The 24108-nt window shown below is 36.0% G+C and overlaps 1 protein-coding gene across 49 annotated transcripts in view; it reads left to right on the plus strand.

Annotated features, from left to right (window-relative positions):
- Positions 1-24108, plus strand: part of RIMS2 (regulating synaptic membrane exocytosis 2) — a 644704-nt gene that overhangs the window by 269519 nt on the left and 351077 nt on the right. Inside the window, exon 1 of one of the 49 annotated variants that reach the window (XM_066379313.1) lies at positions 18034-18286. The exons of the other annotated variants lie outside the window; for them this stretch is intronic. Coding sequence (XP_066235410.1) covers positions 18201-18286 — 86 coding nt within the window. The 5' untranslated portion in view covers positions 18034-18200. Of the gene's footprint in view, positions 1-18033; positions 18287-24108 lie in introns of those variants that run through there. 49 annotated transcript variants of the gene reach the window in all.

Consider the following 24108-nt stretch of genomic DNA (forward strand, 5'->3'; position numbering starts at 1 on the left):
AAAAAGTGGATTCTATTTGTTTTCCTTATGGCATAGTAGCTGGTCAGCATGAAAAGAATCAGAACTAATAAAACTAAGAGACACAGCAAGTGCTAAACATAATATATAGTATGGATAGAATAGCAAAAGACTCACGAAAGGAATTGGGAACTAATTTTAAATGTTTAAGTATTGTTTTTTATTTTAATTTTTAAAGTAAGATTGCAGGTGAAATTACATTAATAATAATTAACTTTTACAGTTTACAAAACGGTTTTTATTTTTCAAGAGAGACAGAAATAGGAAGGGAGAGAGATGAGAAGCTTCAACTCATAGTTGTGTCACTTTAGTTGTTCATTGATTGCTTCTTATATGTGCCATGACTGGGGGACCCAGCTGAGCCAGAGACCCTTTGCTCAAGCCAGCGACCTGGTTCAAACTAGTGACCTTGGGCTTCAAGCCAACAACCTTTGGGCTCAAGCCAGCAATGATGGGATCATGTCAATGATCCCACGCTCAAGCTGGTGACCTTGGGATTTCAAACCTGGGACCTCAGTGTCTCAGGTTGATGCCTTATCTGACTACCACTGGTCAGGCTGAAGAACATTTTTACATGGAAGTTTTAACTCACAAATATGGCATATAGTAATACAACACTGTATTTATTTATGACTTTTGCATTGGAAGGACATTGCAAAACATTTTTATTCAGCAGACATCATGTCTGCTTCATAATAATTTTCAGTTGTGATTAATTGTTAGGAACAAGTTCAAATGGTAGTTTGAAAAGGGATAAAAGAGGGCACAAGAAAAGAAGAAAATTGAAAACTTTCACAATTTTATAGGATATGTCTTAAAAGATTAATTTTTAAATAACCAAAACACTGATTATACTTATGGTAAATATGGTATATATTTCATACTAGCTACAATAAACATGAAATATTTTCAGTTATAGTTTGCTTTACTACAGTGGTAGTCAACCTGGTCCCTACTGCCCACTAGTGGGCGTTCCAGCTTTCATGGTGGGTGGTAGCGGAGCAACCAAAGTATAAATTAAAAGATAGATTTAACTATAGTAAGTTGTTTTATAAATATTTATTCTGCCAAACTCAGAGAAAATTCGACATAAAGTACTTGGTAAGTAATTATTATTATATGCTTTAACTTGCTGTAACTCTGCTTTATAAATTTTATAAAGTAAAGTTACTTCCCTACTTTACAAATCACCATTACTGTGGAACCGGTGGGTGGTTAGAAAATTTTACTCCTAACAGAGATACAAAAGTGGGCGGTAGGTATAAAAAGGTTGATTACCCCTGCTTTACTGTCTTTAAGTCAGATCTCTTCAAAAAGCTTTCCAAAGAAGTTTAAGCTGAGTTTTTTACCCTATAGATATTCATATAATTAATGGAGACTTCCAGTATTGTTACATTAAACTTTTGAGTTTTTTCCTCTGTCCTGGCCATTTGACTCAGTGGTAGGGCATAGGCCCGATGTGTGGATGCCCCGGGTTCTATTACTGGTCAGGGCACACAAGAGAAGTAACCATCTGCTTCTCCACTCCTCCCTCTCTGGCTTCTCTCTCCATCTTTCTCTCTCTCCCTCTCCTGCAGCCATGGCTTTATTGGAGCAACTTGACTCCGGGTGCTGAGGATGACTCCATGGCCTTTGCCTCAGGCACTGAGAAGGGCTTGGTTGCTGAGCAACAGAGCAATGCCCCAGATGGGCAGAGCATCATCCCCTAGTGTGTTTGCTGGGTTAGGGTGCAGACAGGAGTCTGTCTGTGCCGCCCCTCTTCTCACTGACTTAAAAACAAAAAAAGTATTTTCCTCTCCAAATCTGCATACTCAGGGGAATTTATAAGTATTCTGTTATCAAACTTAATAGATTAAAAAAATGAGGTAAGTAGTTATTTATAAATATATAAATCCAAGCTTATAATTATATACTGCCTTTAATGAAGACTCTGAGGACGTGGCTAGTGCCTCAGAATCTTTTATTGAGCCATTTTCTTCTTTTGAAAATGATAGGACAGGATATGTTGAAAAATTTTTTCAACTAATAGTATATAATCATGCTTACTTCTTTTTATATTTGTTTTTACTCTTACACAACGTTTTGTTCATATTATGATAATGTTGTTTCCTCAACATTTACCTTAATTTTAATGTACAATGATACCTTGAGATACAAACAGACCAACATACGAATTTTTTCAGATATGCACTGCGACTTGATCTGTATTTTTGTTCGAGATCCAAGCGAAATTCTGAGATACGAGTCGTGATTCGGGAAGCTGCCGCTAGTTGGTGCTTTGGCGCATGGGTCCAGTACCGGCAGTTTGATATACGAGTTGACTGACTTATGAGCTCGGTTACAGAACGAATTAAATCTGTATCTCAAGGTACCACTGTAATATGTATCTTAAAGGTTTTCATTTACCATTGAAGCTTAAGTTTTGCTTTGGGATATACTGGTGTATTTTAAGGTGTCTGTATATATGAGTATGTATTTTGGTTCTTAGTTCCATTTCACAGTATTTGATGATCCTCAGTTTCCCAGCTAGATGTCTGATATTCACTATTTTTATTTCACTATGTAGTTATTATTATTATCTCTGTTCAATTTATTATTTTTAGAATTACATTTCATTTGAAAAACAAAAAAATAGTCCACAGATCACAAGGTGTGTAGACGCTCTCTGTGATCTCACTAAGTATCCACTACATCTCCCTTGTCTCTCCATTCTTTTCCTATAGATTCTTCTCAGTTATAGTAGCTGTGAAATGAACAGCTCATTTTTTCATTGTAGTTTCAGGTAGCCTTGTGACTCAGTTCTGAACAAAGAGAACATGGTCTACTAGGGCAGCCTCTCTGCTTCTCTATTTTTCCTTCATAGCACATGCAAGAAATGCCTGAGGTGCAGAATCCAAAGTCCAGAATTGTAGAGCAATGCATTATAGAGTCTGATGCTTTCTTGGCATTATTTGGTGCTGTACCAGCCCTGGACTGACTTCTTGAGCAAGTCAAACAAATGCCCCTCCTGTTCAAAATGCTGTCTGATGGATTTTCTGGGACTTGTAGCCAAATGCAGTTTGAACCAATTATTAGATTATCTTTTATAGACTCATCTCGAAAATGTTTCTCCTTACTGCTAAAACAGCAAGACAATGAGACATTGTCCTGGCTAGACCTTTGTAACCTTAAGAAAATATTATGAGACATAGTGAATACTATTATATTAATAAAAATTTTTTTCCAGTCATGTCTGGCTTTTTGGCTAGTAGGAAATAGGACATGTATGAAAGAATAAAAAAACTGAGTGAAAACAAATATATAAATTATTGGACACTGCTTATAATAATTAAAAAAATTATGTCTAATTTATTGTATTGACATGGTTTCAAGTGTCCCACTCAATATAACACCCTGGACCCACTTCATCATGCCCCCATTCCCCATGCTAAGTTTCTTCCTACCCCCATTTGACTCCATTTACCCCACCTGCCCCTACCTCCATCCCCCTTTCCCTCTGGGAATCTACCTTGTTGTCTGTATCTATGTGTTATGTATATATAATCTGACTAATCCCTTCGCCTTCTTTGATCCCATTTCCATCCCTCTGACAGCTGTCTGTTCCCTGTGACCCTGCCTCTGTTTAATGTATGCTTTCTGATTTTAATTTTTAACTTTAGGGTATATTTTACCTGTATAATTTTTTTACTCAGATTAGACTCTACACTAATTTTTTAATGAAATTAATTTATACGTTAAAAAGTTAGATGAATGGTTCTAGCCAGTTTACTCACTCGGTTAGAGGGTCCTTCCAAAAAGACATGTTTGTGGGTTTGATCCCTGGTCAGGAAGCAACCAGTGAATTCATGGCTGGGTGGAGCAACAAATGAATGCTTCCCTTCCTGCTCCCCTCTCTCTCCCTTCCTCTCTTTGTGTCTTTAAAAATCAATCAATACATAAAATAAGGCCTGGTGGGATAGTTCCATTGGTTGATTTGTTGTCCCAAAATGTAGAGGTTGACAGTTTGATCCCCAGACAGGGCACATACAAGAATGGCTCGAAGTTCCCACCTATCTCTAAAATAAAAAAATTTAAAAATTAACAACTAGATTAAGAAAGTAAGTAACTTTATAGGCATGCTAATTAAATTACTGAACTGTTGCTACCATAAACTAGCCAGTATTTTTAATTGAACTGCTATTTTATCAGAAAAATCAGAACCAGAAAGACAAGTCTAGATGATTTCACTCATATGTGTTCTAATAAACAAAGTGAACTAACAAGCATTATAGGTTCACACACAGAGATCAGACAAATAGCATCGGGTGGGGTGGGGCCTGAGGTAAAACGGGTAGAGGGATAGAGCAAAAAAGGAGAGAGAGATAGAGACAAAGAGACTCAGGGACACGGACAATAGTGTGGTGATTGCCAGGGGGTGGGGGGAGTGGAGAATGGTATGGGGGTAAATTGGATAGGGACAAAGACTTAACTTGGGGAGGGCAGTGAACACACAATATGGAGTACAAAGATGTGCTGTATAATTATGTTAACCAGTGTCACCCCAATACATTCAATTAAAATAGTATTAAGAAATTAACTTTATAAGCATGGGAATTAAATTACTAAACAGGCCCTGGCTGGATAGCTCATTTGGTTAGAACATCATCCTGAAACGCAGAGGTTCCTGGTTTGATCCCCGGTCAGGGCACATACAAGAACAGATATTCCTGCCCCTCTCCTGCTTTTTTCATTCATCTCTCTAAAATCAGCAATATAAACATTTAAAAATGTTATTTACTAAACTGTTCCTGCTATAAGCTAGAGAGGTTTTTTTTTTTTTTGTTTTTTTTTTACTTGAACTACTATTTTATTAAAAAATTTAGAACTGAAAAATTTCAAAACTTGTGGATAGTTTGTATCATGAAAAAATACCAGGGTCTGTTGAAAGATTAAGAATCCATTACTAGCAGAGAATATACTAATGTCTAGTATTTTAATTCCATTTCAAGAAATCTAGCCAATACATGAAAACTAAGACAGCAGTAATATGATTTATTAGGAGTGGGTAAACATAATTTTTTTTAAAGAATCAAAAATTTGTATATTGTACTTTTTTATTTTAATATTTAAAATTTGAGGACCATTTTTGTTTATAATTGAATAAAAGTACATGGGATTCAAAGACTACTACTAAAGTAAATATCATGGACAAGACTGTGGTGGTTATAGGGGCAGGGAGAAGGAGGGGGTGAGGGGGGAGGGGCACAAAGAAAACCAGATAGAAGGTGATGGAGGACAATTTGACTTTGGGTGATGGGTATGCAACATAATGAAATAACCTGGAGATGTTTTCTCTGAACATATGTACCCTGATTTATCAATGTCACCCCATTAAAATAAAAAAAATAATAAAATAATAAAAAAGTGAGCTTTTCAATTTGGTTTAATGTGATACAGAAAAGCATTGGATTATCGTGTAAAAACAGGAGAATTAAATTAAAGAGAACCTTAGCACAGAGAATAGTGGGCTCACCTTAACTCAGAACCTAGTTACCTAAAGTTATCATGGCTTATTTCTCCTAGCTGGGTAGTGTAGTAAAAATTCTACAACATTGTATATAATATGGAATCATAATTTACAGTAATATAGTATACAGTATTGTAGAATCACAGTAGGGTAGAATTAGAGAAGATCTTATTTTTTAATCTGAATCTTTCATTTTAAAGAGAAGGAAACAAATCTCTAGGAAGGTATTTTTGTCATTCGTACAATTCTGTGAATGGGTTCAATCTGAGTAGTTCTGTACAGGCGTCCCCAAACTACGGCTGTGGGCGGCATGCAGCCCCCTGAGGCCATTTATCCGCCCCCCCCCCCCCCCGCCACACTTCTGGAAGGGGCACCTCTTTCATTGGTGGTCAGTGAGAGAAGCACTGTATGTGGTGGCCTTCCAACAGTCTGAGGGACAGTGAAATGGCCCCCTGTGTAAAATGTTTGGGAACCCCTGCAACATACAGTGTTAGGCACTGAACATATATTATCTCACTTAATTTTTATTAATTTCTTATTTCCCTTAATAGATCAGGAAACTGAGGTAACATAACTACTAACACAAAGCTAGGTTTAAAACTTACTTTGCTTATATTTTATTAAAGTTGTAATCAGATTTTCATTCTTTATAAGCAGCTATGAGTATAGTATAGTTCTATTGTGACATAAGAGATAAAAAAACAAATGTAACATACAACATCCCATGCATTATCATTAGGCATATAGGTTAAGCACTTAACTGCAAGTGCTTACTTTTTAAAAAAAAAACCAAATCCATTATTTTTTACCTTTTAGTTTTCCCAGCTGTTTCATTGGCTCTAAGATTGACAGTTTCCCTGTTTCATATACCTTTTGTATATGAGGAGTGCACAGTGTTTAAGAGCATAAACCTTGGAGCCTGAAGAGCTAGTGTTGATGTCTTCCAGACAAAGATGACTAGGAACACATCACCAGTCAAACAAAGTTGAGTTTTATTATTTGCTACAGCAAAGGACGTCACCTACTTTGTGAAATTGTGGAGTATCTCAGCAAGAAAGATTTAAGGGAAGCTTGCTATATGATGTGGGTAGGTTTTAGTCATTTGGGGGAGGATTGAAAGAAACAGGAACCTGTGTTGAATTGAATTCTGTTAGAAAGCAGGGTCAATTCAAGTATCTTAGTATTTATCTAGGAGTAGGAGGTGGGAAGAATGGAAGAAAGCGTTGTCACTATACTAGAGAAGAAGCAATAATCACTTGCAGCTGGGGAATGTCTGGTCATTTTGGTTGCACAGTGTTTGCTTTTTATCTCTGTTTAGACTTGATGATAGGTATTGTTTTGCCCTATTCCATAATAGTCACAGAGAGTCCTGGTCTGTGTGTTGATATTCTGTGAAAATTTTTGCATTTATCAGGGGCATACCAGGGCCTGACTGATAACAACTAGGCCAGCCACAAGCTGTTGTTATAAGGGCAGCTTTTTCTCTTAGTAGTTTTAAGTTCTTCCTCTGTTGTGTACCAGCTGTGTAATTTTATGCACGGTAAGTAACTTTGGACTCAGATTATGAATCTGAAATATGGGAATGATAATACCTTCTTTATAAGATTATTTTGAGAGATGAATGAATGGATACATGTAAGTGCTTAGAACACTGCCTGGTACATAGTCAGTGTTCAGTTTAGATAAATGACCACCATCACCACAATGATAATAATAATAACAACAACAACAGTAAAACAATAATGCATAATACTCTTTGTCACACACATTACTTCATGGCATAATGTGTTCAAGCACTCATATTCCCTGAATAATCTACTCAGTAGACAAAAATGCTCATGTTGGCTAGTCAGGATATCTTCTCTTTTGTTTGGTGATAGAGAAACACTGTCAAATTCTTACTGTTCACTGTCATTTATAAAATACTGGACAGGAGAACATGTATTTTCCTACAAACATTTTCCTTTTCCTCTATTCTGAATTTTATTTATTTAGTCCTTCAAGAAAAAACAACCCATAGATGACTTTTGTTTTGCTTTTTTCCTTTACCTCCTACATCTACTTTATCAGAAAATTTCACAGATTTAACTTCCTAAATATATTTTGTTTCACTTCCTGCCACTGCCTTAGTCAGAAAGTATGAAATTAAGGACTTCATATTCTCTTACCAGGATCATTGGAATAATCCTGTTCTACCAAACAATAGCTGGGATCTTGGTTTAGCCAGCCAACTATTGTGTGAGTTAACTTGCTAACACAAGGCATTTGATGACCCCCCCCCTTTGTCTACAGAATATAAATAAAAAATGGTTAAGATGGTTCATGTGCCCTCTTAAAATCTTGACCCAACTTTCATTTCTGGCCTTTTCTGCCACTCTTGAGTTTGATCCTGATTTTCTGTTTCTACTTAACTGTTTTCTATATTTTATTTTTTGTGCCAGTTATAATTCTTTGTTCAAAGGATTTTGATGTCAGTAATTCTAATAAATGAAATAATGTCAAAGTGATTTTACATAACATAAAAGTTTAGAAATATGGAAACAGTGAGGATCGTTTTTTATTGTGGATACCTCAAAAAGTGTAGATTCGGTTATATAACCTAGTGCCGTCTAGTGGTAACTACTTTGAGTGTTCTCTATGTGACACTGGGGCACATTAAATGCAGTTTGACACCCTCTTTCCCTGCCTACTGTCATTACACTGACCATTGGATCTTTGAAAATTATACTTACCAACGTTCTTTTTTCTTTAAGCTCTAACATGTTCTGATATTATAAATACACTTGGACTCTGTCACAACATGTAAGTCAAACAAAAAAGAGTGTAGGATCTAGGAGTGGAATGCCACATTCAAAGAATTGCAGAGATTTTGAGGTGTCATATTAAAACTTGAGGAGTTTGTTTTCCTATTTTTAGTTCTTTTGAAAAGTAACATTAACTCTATAGTAATCAATGACTGAAAAAGAATTATTTTTCCTTCCTCACTCTTTCTGTCTCAAACAGTAACTGAGCTCCTCCTAAATGTCAGGCTATATGTCAGATATTTTTTGCGCTAATGAATTGAGGTATTTGCATAAATAGTGATAATTATTTGACTAACCATTGCAATTATTCTAGGCTCTAGTCTAGCTGAGCAGCGGGTAATAAGCAGTTGTGTGCTGGTTAAATATTGGACAATTACCTCTCCAAAGGGGGGGGGGGAACCCTGATTTGTAGCACAAACCAATTTTCATTGTGTAAATATTACCAACATGACTGATTTTAAGCTCTTAGTGTGACATCACTGAACACAGAGGTGGGAGGAAATAAATGCTGGCAGTAGCCTCCTGGCTCCAGTGTCCCACTGGGTAAGGAATTATGAAACACTGTGCTATTCGTCTTTCATTTGGAATCACTGTCCCTTTGGCTTATACTTTATGAATCAACCTGCATGTGTTTTCTGTTTCTAGTTTTTTTTTTTAACCTGTAGTAGCCTTTTATTTACTTGTTTATTTTCTACAGTTGTTTAGAATTCTCAGTAGAGACAAGTTCTTCTCTTGCCTCAGCATTGCATTTGGCTGTATATAGCAATACATATGTGATTATGCATCTCATACCCACCACAATGCTTAAATAAAGAAGGAGTTTATGTTTTTCTCATGTAAAAACCAATCTGGAGATAGACAGCTCAAGATGGTACAACTGCTCGAGGAAGCCAATGGAGATCAATGCTCTTCTTTTTGCTTACTGTTCTGCTACCCACTGTGTGTGGCTTTCAAACTCATGGTTAAAAGAGGGCTACTGAGTTATAGGCAGCAGGACCACATTCCAGTCAAACAGGAGGAAGGGCAAAGTGTGAAAAGTGTGTGCCAGCTAGGTCTATCTCTTTCCTAAGAATAAATACGTAGCTTTTGTAGAAGCTGTACCTGGTAACCCTCTACCTAATTCTCCTTGGTCTGAACTATGTCACATGGTTACCCCAGCCACAGGAGAGCCTGGAAAATACAAGTTTTAGACTAGGTGCACTGTTGCTCTGAATAAAATTAGGATTCTCTTTGAAAGGAAGAAAAGAGATTAGATATTCAGTAGGTAGCCAATTGTGGTTCAATCCTATATGAATTCTATAAAGCTGTAATTCCTTACTATTATCTAATTAATTTACAGTTTAAGCCAAGTGTTATTTTGAATGCTAAGTCATCAAGTCCTGTGTTCACTAGAGCTGATTTAACTTAAGACAGTTCTAGACTTGAATGTTCCAGGGTTTTGGTAAGATACCCTCCTTCCTCACTTCTCCGTTTCCTTCCATGTGAGAGAGCTGCACTGGAATAATAGTTCTGGCTTCCCTGTACACCCTGTCTATTCCACCTTTGGGGGCAGGCTGCTCACAGAGCATGCGTTCTCTCCTATTCCTGCCTTAAGTTTTATAGGGATAGGCTATAAAATAAATAGTCTTAGACCAGTGTTACCTGTTCCTGGATAAGAGCGGTTGTATGATTGTGAGGCGTGACATTAAGAAACCTACTTCTACATACGTAGAGGACAATTATCCAATTTCAGTTTTATCAGCAATAGAGGTAGTATTCTGTGGGTCATCTATCTCTTCTGTCTATTTTCAAATGAATATGGAAGTTGAGTCAGGGATAGTTTAATGCAGTTACTTTAAAAAGTGGCTGTTGCTTGAGAAATATTGAGTGTGATTTGTTTTTCTCATTTTTCTAGCCTTAAATGGGACCATTCATAATTATTATATGCTATTTAATATTAAACATGCAATCTTGTGATTTCTGATTTCAGAAAAGATTTTGATCTCATTAAATTACTGTTTTTTAGTGTAAAACTGGAAATAATTTAAAGAAACCACGTGACTACAGAATACAGAATATGTAAGGGCCCCAGAGTATTTACTTTTCACAAAGTAAAAACCAATTTGCATAGAAAAAGTTCATAAACATCATGACAACTGGTGAGAAGTTACATATGGACTTTAGAGTCAGTATCACAGATTCTGTGTTAGCCAAGATTTCAGGTGCAAGTAATAGTAGAAAACCCAACTGAAAATGGCTTATAAAAATTAAAGGAATTTATTGGTTTACCTGTGTGAAAACTCCAGAGGTACATAATGCACTAGGTGAAGATTGATCCTGAATTTTATGTAACATGGGTCTAATTTCTTTCTTTTTATTTTTATCACTATGTGGATGCTTACTTCATTTTTGGAAGACCTCTCCAACTTATGACCCTAAACTGACTTCTAGTAGCTCTGAAAATTACTTGAATCCTCAATCATAAAACAGCAAGTCTGTGTCTCAGGACTTTTCAGACAGATGTCCTTAAGAGTCACTGAGACTGGACCAGCTTTGGTCATTGTGGTAGGGATGGCACTCTGCTAATCATGACTCACCTCTAGGGCAAGTGAAGCCAATTCTATCCAGACCACAAAGAAAGAAGGAAAATAGATGATAGAGGGCCAAACAACAGATATTCATTACAGTTCTTTCCAGGGTACATTTTCTATTTTCTTCATTTAGAAAGCTTGAAGTAATCCAAAAAGTCACCTATTTTTAGCTTGTTATATAACACATTTTTAGAGAATAGGCATAAATTAAAGGTTAAGGAAGTAAGTTCACAATGTGATATTATTTTCTATCAGTTACTTTTAAGACTGCTGAAGAAACTTTGCTAAAAAACTGGTAAAAAAAAAAAAAAAAAAGAACACACCAAACCCCTGTAATTTATTAGGGGCAATTTATATTAAAAACATGGCTACATTCAAAAGAAAGTCCTAACTCCAGTGTCTAATCTGGGTTTTTCATCATCCTCATGGTCTCAGACATGCCCCTTCATTGATATCCCTCTTTTACTGTAGTATTTAAAATAGAATGTCATGTTTTAAGTATTATCAAACCACACAATGACACTTGGTGAAATTTAACAGTCTTCTTTAAAAAAAGCTCAACCCCACCAATGTCTTCTATCACATTCTGTTTCTACTTATTTGGGGCCTTACTTCACTCAGCAAGCGGCACTTTTTTTTTTTTTTGTAAAAGAGTGTGGGGGACAAGCTGGTAAGAGGCTAAGAGAGCTTTATTGAAGAGAGAATTACTTCAAGGAAAGAGCAGAGTTGTTAAACAGAGGATGTTTTATGGAAGTTTTGCTCTCTGGTGTAGTGCTATTTTCTTCACTTCAGTAAACCTTGCTTAAAGTATCCATCATGTGTTAATGTTACTGTAGTGTGGTTTTGGGGCAGACTCTCTGAGAGTGGGAATGGAGTGCAAACAATGGTACCCCAAGATATGTGTATATATACCACTTTTGAAGACAGTGTGTCGAAGAGTCCACTTTATAGTATTTTGCTGGTGTTAAAGTATTAAGGAATTGAGTGTCTATCTTGAAGAGGATACACTGTACTCAGCAGGGCTGATTGATGCCTAATCGAAGCAATGCAATACCGGGGTAGGCAGCTAAGGAACCCACACATCATGCTGGCGTGCAGGTGTTAGGTGCTATTTCCTCTGCCTGTGAAGGTACATTCTGTTTACTGGAAGATGAATTGGATTTCTTTAATTAATTAAATATAGTCAGATAGGAATTAAAATTATGTAGAAATAATTCATGTCAGTCCCATCAGCTGTGTGTCAAGATATATAACATTCTATGTGTTATTTATTGGCACATACATATACAAGAGTTATGTGGGGAAAAAAATCTAGCATCACAAATACTGGTATAATGAAGATTTCAACATTTAAATGAGATATATTTTGTTTTATTATGTTGTCATGGTAGCTGCTCCAAACAATACTGTTTTGATTTGTTATCATGAGTTCTTTTCCAAGAAAAATTTTGTTTAGCAAGTGCTTTCTTCATACCTGTCACTCTCTAAAATAATTTGATTGAGTTGTATTTTCATGCAGATTAGTGACAAGCTAACTGACAGAGCTGTAGCTCTATTTTCTGATTCTTTCTGTTCTGTTACTAAGAAATAACTTTTCTTTAACTGGTCATCTTTCCCTGTTTCAAGCAATGCAGTTTTCTTTACATCTCCGAAAAACAACCATGTAGATTCTCAAATCACTCTTACAAATTAACAAAATAGCACAAAAAAGATTTACTAGTTGGGAGAGTAAAGAGGTTGATAGTCTTAAAATTTATGCATTTGAAGGTACATCTTTTGGTTGTTAAGAGTTGTATTTTGGGCAATTTGTGAGTTAATTTTTCTTGGTAAAATATGCGTCAGGAAAATAAGTAGTGTGAGTTTTTTTTTGTTTGTTGTTTTTTTTTTCTGAAGCTGGAAACGGGGAGAGACAGCCAGACAGACTCCCGCATGCGCCCGACCGGGATCCACCCGGCTCGCCCACCAGGGGGCGATGCTCTGCCCACCAGGGGGCGTCGCTCTGTTGCGACCAGAGCCACTCTAGCACCTGGGGCAGAGGCCAAGGAGCCATCCCCAGCGCCCCGGGCCATCTTTGCTCCAATGGAGCCTCAGCTGCGAGAGGGGAGGAGAGAGACAGAGAGGAAGGGGGTGGGGTGGAGAAGCAAATGGGCGCTTCTCCTATGTGCCCTGACCGGGAATCAAACCCGGGTCCCCTGCACGCCAGGCCGACGCTCTACCGCTGAGCCAACCGGCCAGGGCCAGTAGTGTGAGTTTTGGCAAATACTATTAAGTATACATTGTACACAGGCTGTTTAATTGGGCAAGTGAAATTTATTTTTAATGTAGTGTGAAAGATATCTTGTTTATGTAGCTTTATTTACTTATTTAATAAATGTTTATGAGTATCTACAATGTGCCAAGCATTGGAGAATAAAGTAACCAAAACAGTGATTTCTGCCTGTAAAATTGATGCATAAGGAAACAGTAAATGCAACAAATAAAATATATACCATAATGAAAAGTTGATAAATGTTATGAACCATATTAAGAAAAATAAAGCAGGCCCTGGCCGGTTGGCTCAGCGGTAGAGCGTCGGCCTGGCGTGCGGGGCACCCGGGTTCGATTCCCGACCAGGGCACATAGGAGAAGCGCCCATTTGCTTCTCCACCCCCCCTCCTTTCTCTCTGTCTCTCTCTTCCCCTCCTGCAGCCAAGGCTCCATTGGAGCAAAGGTGGCCCGGGCGCTGAGGATGGCTCCTTGGCCTCTGCCCCAGGCGCTAGAGTGGCTCTGGTCGCGGCAGAGCGATGCCCTGGAGGGGCAGAGCATCGCCCCCTGGTGGGCAGAGCGTCGCCCCTGGTGGGCGTGCCGGGTGGATCCCGGTCAGGTGCATGCGGGAGTCTGTCTGACTGTCTCTCCCCATTTCCAGCTTCAGAAAAATACCAAAAAAAAAAAAAAAATACAAAAAAAAAAGAAAAAAAAGAAAAATAAAGCAGAAAAGAGCATTGGGAGTGGGGGCAGAGGAAACAGAGATGGAGACTGAAATATTAAATATGGTGTTCTGGGTCTGTCTCCTTGAGAAAGTGATTTGAGTGAAACTTGAAGAAGGGTTCTACTGGCTAGAAGACCAGAACATGTCTCTATTGCTGTCTGAGGAAACAGCAGTCCTGAAAGAGGGCACTGCCAGAGCAGTGGTCCTAAACTGAGGGCATGCAGGAAAGCTGTCTGGACTGAGTGAGCCAGGGTGAGCAGTAGGGAAGAAGGCCAGAGAGTAATGGGCACCAGATCCCATCGTCCATATAAGCAAAATGGGGAGTTACTGAAGGGTTTCGAGCATATTAGTGATACCATTTGACTTACAGTCTTGCTGCTGTATTGAGACTAAGCTGTAGGGTTGTGGTAGAGTAGAAGCAGGGAGACCAATTAGGATGTGTTTGTAGTTATTCAACCACAAAGTGACTGCGACTTAACTGGGCTTCCCAGTGGATGTGGTGAGATGTGTTTGGATTCCATCTATAATCTGATGGTACATCCAACAGAATTTCCTCATGGAATGCATGAGCAACTGAAGGGAAAGAACTGCTGTTAACTGGGGTGGACTATGCTACTTCCACCTAAACCCACTTAACTGTATGTCCCACATTTAAAAATCTGTATGATTCTTTATTCCCAATAAGGAAATGAACACTTAAGATGAAAATTAATTGTATAATGTTTGGTTTTCAGATAAGCAGAACTTATTTTTATCTTTAATATGTACCTGTAGATGTGTTTGTTTCCTTTATGTGAAGAGGTTTCTCTTCTCTGATAACTATTTTTAGTTCCTAACCAAGTCTTTATGTTTTCTTTTTGGAAGGAATAGAAAAATAAGAAAATAATAGAATAGGTAGGTACATTAAACAAATAATTGAAGTTCAATAAAAGAGCTGTATTTTCAAAAGAATATAAAGGTGACAGGAAAGAATGGAATAAAATGACTCTTTATGGGGTTCTCGCTGATGATAATGGAAGGTAGTTGTTGGTTAAACTGATGTGTACATGTTTCCACCATCTATTTCTTCTATCTTCTTTGCATAATTTTCAGTAAGTCTTTCTTTTCTTTTCTTTTTTAATTATAACATTCTTTCTCAGGCTGCCATAGACTAAGGCAGAACATCTTAAAAGGGGGAAATAAAATCACTATATGTTTAAATTGTTTTCTAGTATAGAATAGTTTCCATTTTTTTTTTTTTGACATGGCAGTTTTGGGAGGTATGGTGAGAGGAGGGTGGCACAATGGATTACTATAGGGGAGCAACATTTGTGCACTGTTTTCTAAAGATCTGAATATACAAGGTATTCATCTTTCATTATTAGTTGAAAATATTCACATGAATACAATAAAAACTAACATACTGGTATTTGATCCATAGAATCTTTTTATTTTTTACTTTTGAATAAGTCAGTCAGTGGACACTAAAGATCTAATTAGTCTCATGAACATTTTTTTAAACCCTAAATTGGGTCTTTTTTTTTTTTTTTTTGTATTTTTCTGAAGCTGGAAACTGGGAGAGACAGTCAGACAGACTCCCGCATGCGCCCGACCGGGATCCACCCGGCACGCCCACCAGGGGCGGCACTCTGCCCACCAGGGGGCGATGCTCTGCCCCTCCGGGGCGTCACTCTGCTGCGACCAGAGCCACTCTAGCGCCTGGGGCAGAGGCCAAGGAGCCATCCTCAGCGCCCGGGCCATCTTTACTCCAATGGAGCCTTGGCTGCGGGAGGGGAAGAGAGAGACAGAGAGGAAGGAGGGGGTGGGTGGAGAAGCAAATGGGCGCTTCTCCTATGTGCCCTGGTCGGGAATCGAACCCGGGTCCCCCGCACGCCAGGCCGACGCTCTACCGCTGAGCCAACCGGCCAGGGCTAAATTGGGTCTTAATAAATTAAATCCATGTATTCAATATTCAGGGGATTATTTTAAAAAATAAAAATAAAGAGTTAAAAATTGAGGAAATAGTCCTCAAAGGACCGTATAACCTTCAACCATTTGGGTGGAGGAAATTGGAGGCCTAGAAAGATCTGTAGGGAGTAAAGGAAAAGCAGTAGTGGCATTAGAAATAATGCAAACAAGAATCTTGGTGGACGGATAAGAGGAGCTAGAAATAGAAACAAGGTTAATGGTAGAGGAGATGATTGGCAGCAGAGTGTGCATCACAGTTGGAAGAACACTGCTAGAACTCACTGAGGTGGTAAAAGTGAATGGAAGGAAAAGTAAAGAAGTTTTGCTGTTACAGCATCAGCTGTAGTGTTGTTTTTGAAATCTTCTGGACTTACCAGCTTGGAAGAATGAAAATATTCTGTGGAATAGTTTTTTCAGTTTGTTATAAACTGTGAGGTATAAGTGGTTAAATTTTATTAATTGGTTAACATTCCTATGAAAATGTTATCTTGAATTTTTATTGCATTTCTGTTCGGAGAATCTACAAGTCATTGTTAGGAATCTCAGAGAGGGAAAGGCCATATTTGTCTCTACACCCCATAATGTCAACAAGATCTATAGTTAGTTCTAGGAAAGAATTCTGTATGAATACTGCACAAATAGTTGCATAGTGCTGCCACATATCCCTGGACCCTCATTTAAACTTGAAATTTGGGAGACAAGAAAATAGCCCAATGCTTTTGCATCTCTCCCCATTCTTCAAACACTGACCTTTTCTTAGCTTTATTTAAGTTTACTTGGAACACTTAAATGTAATTTTCATAAGTGTAATAGTAACATCTAGATCAGGGGTCCCCAAACTACGGCCTGCGGGCCCCATGCGGCCCCCTGAGGCCATTTATCCGGCCCCCGCCACACTTCTGGAAGGGTACCTCTTTCATTGGTGGTCAGTGAGAGGAGCATAGTTCCCATTGAAATATTGGTCAGTTTGTTGATTTAAATTTACTTGTTCTTTATTTTAAATATTGTATTTGTTCCTGTTTTGTTTTTTTACTTTAAAATAAGATATGTGCAGTGTGCATAGGAATTTGTTCATAGTTTTTTTTATAGTCCGGCCCTCCAACGTCTGAGGGACAGTGAACTGGCCCCCTGTGTAAAAAGTTTGGGGACCCCTGATCTAGATAATTGGCATTCAGTAGAAAGACATCTGTGGTGTTTGTTCTCTTTTCTATTTTTAATTTTTTGAAAAACTAAATAGAGGCATGGAGGGGTTAAGTGATAAAATATGCAAAGCTTGATTTAAGTTCAGTGTCTAACTAACTTCTCAGTTAGTGTCTAACTAACACATTTTTTACAAAATTTCTACAGAAACTGTTACTCCTTGTCCCATAAACCCTTTGTGGAAACATTCTCTTTTTAGTAAAGATTAAGAAACTTATTCTTATTGAATAATTGAAAAGAAATTAAAGAATAAACTTTTAAGTTATCACCATCTTTCATTAGCATAATAATTTCCATGTTCATCAGATTATTATGCTAAGTGAAATGGCCAGGCAGAGAAAACCATATATCATATGATCTCATTTATATGTGGAATCTAATGAGTACAATAAACTGAGAAACAAAATAGAAACAGAAGAAGGGTCACAATGACACAGAAGGACAGCTGACAGAGGGAAGGGGGATGAAGGGATAGGATCAAAGAAAGTGAAGGAATTGGTCAAATTATGTATACATAACACACAGATACAGAAAACAAGGCAGCAAGTTCCAGAGGGAATGGAGCGATGGAGGTGGGGAGAGGAGGCAAAGGGGAGCACGATGCAGGGCGTTGAGGGTGTTATATTGATTGGGACACTTGAAACCATGTCAGCACAATAAATTTAAAAAAATTTAAATCAATAAGTTAAAAAAAATTAAATCATCACCATCTTTTATTATCATGATACATCTTACAGTGAAAGCAGTGCAGTAGACTTATTGATAACAAACAATGAATTTTGTCATTTTAAAAATACTGTAATTTATTTAGGAAAACATGGCTTACAAATTTCTGAATCTGTCCATTTTAAGTATAGTGTCCAGAAATACCGTGGATATGTAGGATGCATTTGGTGTTCAGTATTGTGAGACACTAATCAGCTAAGTTCCTAATCCTCCTTACAGGGTACATTCTTACTTGACCTGGGGCTATATACAGCCACATAGTAACTGCATTAAAGAGTAACCTTTTCTTTAGCAGGCGCATTCCCAGAAGACTTTATGAGTCCATCCATGAATGAACAGTGTTATATGTTTAACTTTTTAGTAATTGACTTTTGAAATAAAATGATTGTAAACAAGCCGCGACATTTAAATCATCTGATTAAGGATGGCTCCTATGATTCTGCTAGAGCTAGAAGGATTAAATGAAAGCACTGCCTGGCACTGCATTAATGTATTTTTGTCAACATGATGCTTCCTGCGTGACAGATGTGCATTGGTTGAGCAAAAGGTAAAACTGTAATAATGTGTTAAATATTGTGATATGTAATAAAATATAAATCTATTTTATGGTTTTTAATGAATATAAATGGTTTGACTTGCTCAAAGCTTTTTGTAAGATTTATAGGATGGAACCTATATTTTATGTTTTATAGGATTGTATACTTCTGTTAGTTAAATCCTTGATTTAATGTGTCTTAAAAGCTTCAAATTTTACAATTTGATTGCAGTATTAAGTTTAAACTGCATAGTTAGCATGTGTAATTGAATTAATGAGGTATCATTTTAGTATATTTAGCAATATCCGTGCATTACAAAGATTCTTAAAATATGGCATTTTTAAGTTATTGATTCTTTAAATGTCATTTCTTTTTTTATTTATAAAATGACAATTATTTAGTGATCTTTATAATAAAGATTATGAGTAAGAGATTTTCATATATATTGTGCTTAACTGTAATCATATAATTGAATTTACAGAAATTAGCAGTTTAAAATTTTTTACTCTACTTTTAGTGTCATTATGATTTTTAAAAATTACATAGGTTTTAAGAGTTAAAAATATGTATCGATATTAAAACCTAAGTTTCCATCTAATCATTCATTGTCCTTATACATGTTTTTAAATGTTTACTGGATTATATTTTCAGAAATTTGATTATTTTATAGGATATATGGTCAGTACTGATATATACAGGTGGCATAATAACAGAGACCACATAGGATGATAAAAGTTGTAAATATTAAAATAGAAACTATGGTAAAAACATTATAAATTAATATACAGTATGTAAATTGGACTGCCTTTGAGAAAATGAGAAAGTGACTTTTGGAAAATAATCTTTTTATTTGGAGTTTCTCTATTAGTATAATTTTAGACATGGAGTTGTAAAGAGACTAATTGGTAGTTTCCTGCTCAAACTATTATTCCCAGTCATGGTGAATACATGGCTAGAATTCTTAGAAATAGATTGGTTAGTCCACATTACAAAAAATATAAGCAATGAACAGAAATACTACTGGTTAAAGTAGCAATAAGATATCTTTATGTGTGATTTTCTATAAACTGGTTCTAATTAAGGTGACTATGATATAGTGAAAGAGAAAATAATTCTAACTATCTAAGTTTTAATAAAGAGAAGATGAATAAATATTAGGTTAATAGCAAGTGAATATAAATATACACTGATGCTATATTATCAGTCAGAAGTAGGGATTGATAGAATGTAGAGGAGTAAAAATTAAAGCACTATATAATGTCACACATACATTTAATTCTAAAGAAAGGCATAATTTTGGATTTTGCCTCTTAAGATCTCAGAATCTTTGAAGGATTGAGTGGGATATAACATCTTAGATAAATAGCTTCATTTTTTTGAATTATAATTTATAGGTTAAATACTGTTAAATGCTTCATGATTATTTAGAGATGTATACAAATTCTCATTATATAAATAAAATTTTACCTATAAAATATTTTCTACCTTATAATAATAAATGCTAAGACTTGTTTATAAAGAAAAGTAGAGACGATAGAGATTAGAGATCCTTGAATTTTTATCATTTTCTTAAAAATGTAATGCCTAAGAAATATAGCATTTTTAATTCAAAGGAGATTATATATGCAGTAATTCACAATATAGTTGTTAATATTGTTTTGAAAGGATATTTTAATATTTTGGAGTAACTAATATTAGATTCTTTATTGTTTGGTAAGAATATTCTTAGAATAAAATCTGTCCTTACATCTGGCATACTGGAGATACCTTAGAGCATATTTTTAAACACTTATTTCATGTTCAATAACAGTGACAGTAGCTACTCCAATTTCAGAAATCATGACCACTGTTCTATTTTTACTTAAATCCAGCGCAAATCAGCGTCAACAGCATTATTCACATGCCTCTGGCAAATTTCATAATCTCTAGAACAAAGTGATTGCTGGATTTAATATTGAATACAATTTATTGAAGGTATGATTTTTAAAAAGCACTTATATGGCTTACTAAGGACTAATTATTAATATCCTTTCTACTGGAACTGAATTCTATAAGTAAATATTGTTATTTACCAATAAAATAGAATATATTCCTTATGTCATCAAGGCTATTATATTCACTGTCTTTATACTGTAAAAAATTTATGTTAATTCCTCAGAGAATGAAGTGTTCTTTTTTTATTTTTTACCCTACTTCTGTCCTATAATACCCAAAGTGATGTTAAATATATTACTAGAAATCCCTAATTTACAAAGAGGTTTTGTTTTAAAATGTTTAGTTGTAATTAGTAATACCCAAAATATATTTTGACAAAGAAGTAGTTTTATAAACAAGAGTTGTTTTCTGAAGACCAACAACAAAAGTCAAATTCAAACGTGATAGAGCTGAACTCACTACTAATAGAAGTAGTGCCTTTCTTTCACTTAAGGTGCTATCACTACTAAGGACACAGTAGGGGAAAGAAAAGAACTAGACTATTTTAGCAATTGGTAGATTTCAGTATAGAAAAAAAAGGAGCAAGCCATGTAGAGGTAATTTATGGGAGAAATAATTAATCAATTCTTTAATTCCACAGATATTCCCTAAGGACCAGTTACTATATTCCAGCCTCCTTAGATACAGGTTGCCAGTCCTCATGAAACCTAACATCTCAGGGGTATTATAGATATTCTTGGATAGAAATGGTTAAGATTGCCTAGGGAAAAGTTCAGTGAGGAAGAAGCTCATCATTATGTTGAATAGCCTTCAAAATATCAAATTTCCTCTTTAAGATTTTCTGAACATTTTTACTTCACTTTCTTCTATGACCTTGATTTTACAAATTTAACAGATTAATTTGTATTAACAATTTTAAAGCATGTAAGTAATTTTGATAAATTTGTATTCATTTTGATTTAATCTGCTTGTTTTACTTGTGTGTGTGAGACAGAGAGAGAGAGAGAGAGAGAGACAGACAGACAGGAAGGAAGGGAGATAAGAAGCATGAACTCATAGTTGTGGCATCTTAGTTGTTCACTGATTGCTTTCTCATATGTGCCTTGACTGGGGGGCTCCAGCCTAACCAGTGACCCCTTGCTCAAGCCAGAGACTTTAGGCTCAAGCCAGTGACCACGGGGTCATGTCTATGATCTTATGCTCAAACCAGCAACCTTGTGCTCAAGCTGGTGAGCCCATGCTCAGCCAGCAACATCAGGGTTTTGAACCTGGGTCCTCAGCATCCTAGGCCGATGCCCTGTCCACTGCGCCACTGCCTGGTCAGGCAAGCTTGTTTTACTTTTGACTTTCAACTGAGATCAAGTATAATAGGGAATTGAAATTTATCCAGTTTGAGAGCATGAAATATTTTGAAAGGGAGGTATGTGAGAAAGGCTTAGTGGGCTGCTTTTAGGTGGGTTCTAGAGACCAACTACCTTGGGAAAATCCTAGATTTAATTAAACAACTATTAAGAATTCAGTAGATAGCTATTTTGTAGATAGCTTTGAATAAAATTTTAAAATATAATAGCAACTTATTAAGAAACCCAATGTTGTATGTTTTATATAAATGGCCTTTACTCAATGTAAGTACAGATTCATGTCTTACTTCAAATTTATCTTTTCAGAAAGACCTTCTATAGCAAAAGTAGCTTCTATTAAGTCACTGTTTGGACTTTTCAGTGTTTGAATATTTTTATAGCATTTATAACTATATGAAATTACCTTAATTTATTTATGTGCTCACTGTCTGTCTCCCTTATTAGAAAGAGAGCTTCTTGAGGACAAGGACATTATATGTCTTTTCTCAGTTGTGTGTCTAACAAATAGAATCATACCTTATACATAGTAGGCCCTAAATAAATATTTATTGAGTGAATGAGTAAATACTAGAGCTAGAAAGGTATATTTGACACAGTCCTTTCCGGTTCAAAAATTTAAAGGCTAGTGAACAGTACAGAATACTAAATAATCATAAATAAGTTGATTAATATTATGTTGAGAAAATACAAAGGCACAAAAGTGGGCCGATTTACCTGGCCCATTGTAATGAGGTAATTTATACTGCTTTCATTTAATCACATTTTATTTCCATTTGTATGTCTCCAAAATACCTATATTTAAATATAGCTACATAATTTCCTACTCACCCTATATTGAATTTTACAGAATTTAGGCTCTGGCCAGTTTGTGAATGTAGGCCCAGTGTGGATGTCCTGGGTTTGATTTCTGGTCAGGGCACACAGGAGAAGCAACCATTTGTTTCTCCCCCCCTTCTCCTCCTACAGCCATGTCTTGATTGGATGAAGCGAATTGGCCCTGGGCCTCAGGCACTAAAAATAGATCAATTGCCAAGCAATAGCCCTAGATGGTCAGAACATCACCCTGTAGGGAACTTGCTAGGTGGACCCCAGTTGGGGTGTATGCGAGAGTCTGTCTCTGTCTCCTCTCCTCTCACTTAAAAAAGTAGAATTTATTTAATTAAATAATTTCTAAATGAAAATTTAAAATTATTTCCTTATGTACTATATAAATCTGAAAAACACTGGAGTTTTACTCTTGGAATGGTATCAATTTCTTGATATTAAATAAGGCTTATACATAACCATTTATAATTTTAGAGACAAATATGTTTATTAACTTAGATTGAAAAAATATAGCTTCTTTAACATACCAAAATGTATTTGAATTCCTAATGTAAAGTCTGTATCTAATGAAGGTTAGTCAGTTTGAGACCGAACTGATTCTTTAGAGTTTTTTGGACAAATTCTCACTTATTTCAGTATTTTAGTAAATAGATATAAGTAGCCAGTTATTGAGATATGAATCTGTTAAAAATAGCACAAGTCAGTTAATTACATCTTGACAGGAATATCTGTATTATTTTTTGCTATGCTAAAATTTAGGCATATTAACTTGATGAAATTGTGGTATCAATATTATAATGTCATAGTCTCTAAGAAATGTAAGAGCATTTTATAATCATTTAGCCTCTCAAAATCAATAGTCTGTTACTAATTTCTATATTTCCAGCCTATATTATAGTATGTGAATTTAATGATGTATGAGTTAATGTGTATAATCTATGTCTCTCATTTTAAAGTACAGACTCTCAATACATAAATGTCATATACAGGCTGTCCCTGCATTATGAGTGAGATAGCTTCTATACTTTTGTTCTTAAATTGAATTTGTATGTTAAGTTGGAATAGGTACATTTACCAATTAAATGCAACTTAGATGTTTGTTTTAACATAGTATTTATTTTTACCTTTCTGTGCATATAAATACTTAACCATTTTCAAATACAACCTAAACAATATTGGATGATGGACTTGTTGGAGAGGATGGGACTGGTATTAGAGAGTCAGGGTTTGATTCTGCTGCTGGAGTCAGTTTCTTGACGGAGGCATCAAGGGAGGTTTGCACAGCTCTCTTTTTCTCATCATTAATGACTTTTGTAGCATCTCAGGCCTTCGGTAACTGTACCATAAACTTTGGTGAATATCTCTGTGTCAGGATCTCGCTCCCTTAACTTTACCATTCCTTCTTCAATCAGACAAAAATTATCGCTAACTTTTTTTGTAGAAAACTGTTTTGGTTCTGGAACTTACAGGTCCCTGTGTTCTTCCATAAATGCTGTTCTCTGCTGCTCTAGTTCCCTAAGGTCTTCATTGGTTAGTTCTTTGCCATGGGAGTTGAGTAAATCTTAAGATACCATTTTACTGATGTCCAACTGCAGTTGATTACCAGTAGCCCTTATGGCACTCCAGAGGTTCATAAGTACGAGTTGTACATAAGTTGGTTTTTTGTAACTTGGGGACTTACTGTATAGGTTTAAATAATTGGTTAATGTCAA

Source organism: Saccopteryx leptura, chromosome 3 (assembly GCF_036850995.1).
Source record: "Saccopteryx leptura isolate mSacLep1 chromosome 3, mSacLep1_pri_phased_curated, whole genome shotgun sequence".
NCBI lineage: Eukaryota > Metazoa > Chordata > Mammalia > Chiroptera > Emballonuridae > Saccopteryx > Saccopteryx leptura.